The sequence below is a fragment of the Schistocerca nitens genome, chromosome 2 (genome assembly GCF_023898315.1).
Source record: "Schistocerca nitens isolate TAMUIC-IGC-003100 chromosome 2, iqSchNite1.1, whole genome shotgun sequence".
Classification (NCBI taxonomy): Eukaryota; Metazoa; Arthropoda; class Insecta; order Orthoptera; family Acrididae; genus Schistocerca; species Schistocerca nitens.
Genome location: NC_064615.1, coordinates 612,296,260 through 612,302,476, shown reverse-complemented (window position 1 = coordinate 612,302,476; position 6,217 = coordinate 612,296,260). Strand labels below are relative to the sequence as shown.

At 44.8% G+C, this 6,217-nt stretch overlaps 1 protein-coding gene across 1 annotated transcript in view; it reads left to right on the top strand.

Annotated features, from left to right (window-relative positions):
- Positions 1–431: 431 nt before the first annotated feature.
- Positions 432–6,217, top strand: part of LOC126235198 (brachyurin-like) — a 52,701-nt gene continuing 46,915 nt past the window's right edge. Inside the window, exon 1 of the mRNA XM_049943927.1 lies at positions 432–552. Coding sequence (XP_049799884.1) covers positions 432–552 — 121 coding nt within the window. The remainder of the gene's footprint in view (positions 553–6,217) is intronic.

Below are 6,217 nucleotides of genomic sequence, written 5' to 3'. Positions count from 1 at the left end.
TCTAAACGACAAGACATTAACAATGATAGTGGTTGAACCCATTACATCAAAGTAATACCAGACCCAAAAGCGCTAAATTACGAGACTAGATAAAATACAAGTGTTCTTAAGAAAATAAAAACATGATTAACAACTTGACGTGCGACTGCTACGGTCGCAGGTTCGAATCCTGCCTCGGGCATGGATGTGTGTGATGTCCTTAGGTTAGTTAGGTTTAAGTAGTTCTAAGTTCTAGGGGACTTATGACCACAGCAGTTGAGTCCCATAGTGCTCAGAGCCATTTGAACCATTTTTTGAACAACTTGACGCAGAATACAAAAGGTGCGACCTCCATAGTTAATGGCATAGAATAGTCAGTGGCGGATGGTAATTGATGAAAAAGTTGGGCGTCGGGAAACACCCTGTGCCACGTAAGAACGAGCGAAAGTGAGATGTTGGACCTCATGTCATCGAGACAGGAAGCAGAACGCCCATCGACAATACAGAGCGACCCAGGTGTGCTGAATCAACCACCGGCCGCAGTGCAGGTGCGGCACGATGTGGTGAATGAAAGTATACATCGCATTGAGTCGCCACCATGACTTTGGACTGGAGAAACCAAAAACCACGTCCCCTGTACTCAAAACATGCTATGAATGTTGGGAATTATTGACACCAGTTATGACAAATTAAGGGTTACAAGCAAGCAGATATCACGTATGTAAATTGTAGAGGATAAAACCAGACGGATGAGCAAATTACATTGCGCATACGTTGGTGGCACAGCCGAATACATTGTAAGGAAAAGCTCACAAAACCAAAAATGCCTAAGGGTAAAGAAGGGAGAGAGACAGCTGTAATGAACCATGTTAAAGGAACCACTATGCTCCCGCAGTAGAGTCGAGAACACAGAAAATTCCCTCATTCCATTTGTTCAAATCATTTTCGGATACAATTTCATGCCATGCATGATTTCCACCTCTTCTAACAATTTAGGGTGTTACTCTTTTTCTCTCTATGTAAAATTCTTAAATTTTTAGGCGCGAAGAGCACAAAGTGGCCATACTAACGGAAAAGGGTGCTCAACGCAGACCTTGAAGTTCTCAAATTTGCGTGCTCTCTGAACTTCACTTCGAGCTGACGGTTAGTATGCGTAATGCACAAGGCAATCGTCACATTGGATACGATAAACCTGTGTCACCTGATATTTATGACACGACTTCTGCTCTCTCTGCCTCACTCTTCGATAAAGATTGCCAAGGACTAATACTGGGTGTTGTGTGAAGTCCTTAGGTTAGTTAGGTTTAAGTAGTTCTAAGTTCTAGGGGACTGATGACCATAGCTGTTAAGTCCCATAGTGCTCAGAGCCATTTGAACCATTTGACTAATAAAGCAGCTCTTACACTTTAGCCTTGAGAAGCTTACCGATTCCTTCCGAAATTTTATTGTAATACGAAATCCTCTCATAACGTACGAACCTATTCTCCCATCCATCTTCCCTCCGTCACATAATATGAAAACCCTCCTTCCTCTCGTCCTCACTCCCTGTCGAGTAACAAAAAATGGTTCAAATGGCTCTGAGCACTATGGAACTTAACATCTGAGGCCATCAGTCCCCTAGACTTAGAACTACTTAAACCTAACTAACCTAAGGACATCACACACTTCCATGCCCAAGGCAGGATTCGAACCTGCGACCGCAGCAGCAGCGAGGTTCCTGACTGAAGCGCCTAGAACCGCTCGGCCACAGCGGCCGGCTGTCGAGTAACAAACCTGACATTTTGCGAAGTATGCTCTTATTAATACCGCTCACAAAATTCCTGTCGTTTTCATTGACCTGGACAGGTTAAAGAATGATACAGAATTCCTAGTCAAAGGCCTCACGTCACAGGCGAACATTAGGAGTGCAGCACAGACCGTAGAGCACCAATCTTATATGGAAGCGGGTGGTTAAAACTCCGATGAATAACTACATCTGTGGCGGAGGGTTTACTCCAGATGTCAAAAAGGGAATCGTGAGGGGAAATCTTCAACCCTAAATGCGGTAACCAACCCTCTCCACTACGCTGTATAGTGAACTGGGTGTTCTCGTGGACTCAGTTAAGAAGATGGACCATCTCACAGCTGTTGTCCTTGGTGCTCCTCCGCAATAGTTACATGCCATCGACGTATCTGCAACACCTGACGGCATTACTGTAGTATCGTAGCTTATCGAAACTCCCGGAGGCTGTGCTTCGAAAGTTCTTGCGGGCGTCGCGAGCACATCACCACCGATGAGGAACCTCCAGGCCGGCGACCAATGAAGAACACAAGGAGGGTATTATAAGTGGAGGGCACCTGAGCACTCTTCTAGTCGAGTTTACTTCTGTGACGCGAGATGCTACCGAACGTTACACCGAGTAGCTCATAGCCCTGCCGGCAAACGGTCAGCTACTTAGATGCTTACAGCTAGGCGCGTCTGCCACAAGCTATCAACAGTGTAGCAGTTTTTCCGCACAAGTTGAGAATAATATGCGAGAGCCATTCCGAAAGTAAGGTCAGATCGATCGCGAAATGGAAACGACAGTGAATATCCGATGAAACTGTGCACATATCGCGTCACGTCGCTCTTTTCAGCTTTGAGCGCACACTGAGCACGTAAAGATGCCTAGAAAAAAGCGTTTCTCGTCAAGTGTGAGGTTCTGGTGAACATTTCGCTTGAAGCTATTTGTCCCGTACAACATTACAGTAATGCATTTCCTTCTTCATGACAATTCTCGCCCGCATTCTACAGGATCAATGAAGATGCTCCTGCAACGTTTTCGATGGGAATTGTTTGATTACCAATAATACAGCCTGTAATTGGAGCCCACTGAGTTTCATTTCTGCTCACATGAACCACTGGCTATGAAGACAACATTTTGCCACAGACAACGAGCTGCAGACAAGCGTAGAGATTTGGCGGAAAACACAAGCGGCTGCCTTTAGGACGAGGGTGTTGGAAAGTTGGTACAACGCTACAACGAATGTCTAAGCCTGAGCGGCGACTATGTGGAAAAGTAAATGAAAGGTCTAGCTAGCTGTTTCAAACGAAACATTTTTTAATTTCACAGTGGTTTCCATTTCGCGAACGATCGGACCATACTTTCCGAGTAGCCTTCGTATTCATTCAAAGTGCACTTGTCTCAACTAATCTTTTGCTTGCCTATCCATATTCCCACGACGTCAGATCCTTTGACCACCTTCCACCCTTTTATCATTAGTAGCGAGGACGTAACATTTGGCTTGTCAGAGCATAACAGTTATCGACTATCATACGCAGGAAAAACAGATGAAATTTAGGAAAAAAGTTATTAATCATGTTGAAACTCCTGGTTAAATCCGCAGGACAGAATAGGTAGTTGGAACTGTGGAAAAGGGCCAAAAATGAGCGGCTGTCAGTTACCTCGAACACATTTAACTTTATGTAGTTGCCCAAACATTACAGCGCAAATTTCCGAGCTTAACTATCGAATGAATATGTCACACAATCTTATGGCTTAAGGGCACAACCTCTTTAATGTTTAAAACAGCTGAAGGCCCATGATTTAAAACACAACTACAATAAATTTTCAAAGGGCAGAAAGTGCAAGGTTTTATCCTTAAATATTATTTCAAATGAGGCTAAAGGCCCAAACAATCTAAGACTTGACAAGTAAGGCCATTTAATTTTAAAACGCCTGAAGGTCCATGATTTAAAAAGACAACTACAATAAATTTTCAAAGGCAGAAGGCCCAAAGCTTTATCCTTAAATAACTTTTTTTTTTAAATTAGGCTGAAGACCCAAACAATCTGAGATTTAACAAGTAAGGAATTTAAGTTTTAAGACGGCTGAAGGCCCGTAATGGAAAAAAAACACTACTACACTAAATTTTCAAGAGGCAGAACGCCCAAAGCTTTATCCAGAAAAAAATATTTTAAATGAGGCTGAAGGCCCAAACAATGCAAGACTCAACCAAGAGACAGTCAACGGACCCACCGACAAAACTCCAAAGCCAAAACGCCAAAACGTAAAAGGCGTAGCCGCCCACAACTAAGTATGCATAAGCTGTCAAAACTACACACACGTGTTGGACAGCGACAGCCATCCAGGGTGGCCGAGCGGTTCTAGGCGCTACAGTCTGGAACCACGTGACCGCTACGGTCGCAGGTTCGAATCCTGCCTCAGGCATGGATGTGTGTGATGTCCTTAGGTTAGTTAGGTTTAAGTAGTTCTAAGTCTAGGGTACTGATGACCTCAGAAGTTAAGTCCCATAGTGCTCAGAGCCATTTGAACCATTTGGACAGCGACAACACGATGAGGAAAGGACACTGCCTGAATTTTACATCAGCGGCCAGGGCAGGTAACCCGAATACTAACGGCCGCAAGGCAGAAAATTCCGCTGGAGCACTTGGACTTCAAATACAGTTAAACTCCACCGGATGGTGGCCAAACTTTTACCGCTCGAAAACTCGCTGTTGCTCACGGGAAACCCCCCAACAGCCAACTATGAAAACCAACGGCACAGTGTGAACAGACTGGCTTCGGTAATTAAAACACCACTCAATTTTGTTGTCCTGGGTCGGTGAGCCACGAACCTCGTAAGAATTGGAACAGCTCCCACACACTCCGACACTGCGTAGAGACTGCCAGCGGGCCCGGCCCACTGCGGTGCGCGGAGATTTCCAGGCTCAAACGCACTAACCGACCGACTGCCGCACACCGGCTAGCTGGAAACTATAAGCACCAAACCAAAGACAGTACAGGGCGCGAATATCGATACACACTGCTGCTGCCACACGTAGAAAGAGGAAGAACCACGGCATAACAGCAATAATCGCTGGAAACCAAACGCAGAGTAACAGTCAAGATTTAAACCAACGCATAAGCTGGGGCCAGCACGGTTCTCATGCCACGGCAAAAAAGTATAAGACCTGCATTCTCTACGCCCGGTAAATTGGGTGAGAAAGTGAGATATAGAGTGCAGATGCCTTGTCAAAAATATCAGGCAATTGCCTTACTCGTTACGCGTGGCAGAGTGGACGTGGGTCCATGTGTGGTTCAGAGAGAACGAAGTTCGAAGCCTGCCTTGAGAACCGACTTTCGAGAGTATGATCACTCCGTGGTCACACGACTAAAAATTTAAGAATATTACTTACAGAGGAAAAGTGTCTCACTATTTATGTATTAGAAGAGGTGGAGATGGTGTGTGCCATGGAACTGTATCCGCAACTCATACTGAACAACCAGATTGAGCTACGGCATGGAGGCATTTTATCTAATTTTGACTGTAATGCGAAAGACTAGCGGTTGCTTTAAGGTGGTTTATTACAGATTGTCTCCCCTGTTTACCCTTAGGCATTTTTGGTATTATGAACCATCACATACGCAATGTAATTTTCTCATGCGTCTGGGTATATCCTCTAGACTTTCCGTGAGTGTTATCTGCTTGCTTTGGGAACCTCATTTTGTCAAAGTTGTCTTAACTAATCCTCAACATCATTCACAGTGTTTTGAGTATTGGGAAAGTGGTTTTGATTTCTCCCGTCCCACGCCATGGGGCGTTCTTTGAGCCGGCGAGTTGGTTTCTGTGGTTCACCTGGCTGGATTTGGCACTCTGTTGTTGACTAGTCTTCTGCTTCCTGCTTCGACGATATGTCGAAGACGATAAGTAAGGAGTATAGGAATATACTATAGCCCCCTATTTGTTGCTCCTGTAATTATTTTGAAAGCCGGCCGGGATGGCCGAGCGGTTCTAGGCGCTTCAGTCCGGAATCGCGCGACTGCTGCGGTCGCAGGTTCGAATCCTGCCTCGGGCATGGATGTGTGTGATGTCCTTAGGTTAGTTAGGTTTCAGTAGTTCTCAGTTCTAGGGGACTGATGACCTCAGATGTTAAGTCCCATAGTGCTCAGAGCCATTTGAACCAATTATTCTGAAGACAGGATTAGACAAATAATGTGCTGACAGATGAATGTAAGTAATCATTCTTCCCACGCTCTGTACGTGAATTTCACTGGAGGAAATGATGCTAAGTACCCTCTGCCACGCTTTTCACAGTGGTTTGCAGAATTTGTGGATCTACTGCAAATTTCATACGATAATTCACAAATAGCAGTATTTTACAGACAGTACAAAAGGTATTGTATATGGGGGTCACAGTAGTGGTTAATACAGAAACTGGACATCATTTTAAAAAAAAAGTAGGGGTCGCCTACAGGGCACACGGCGACCGTTTTAA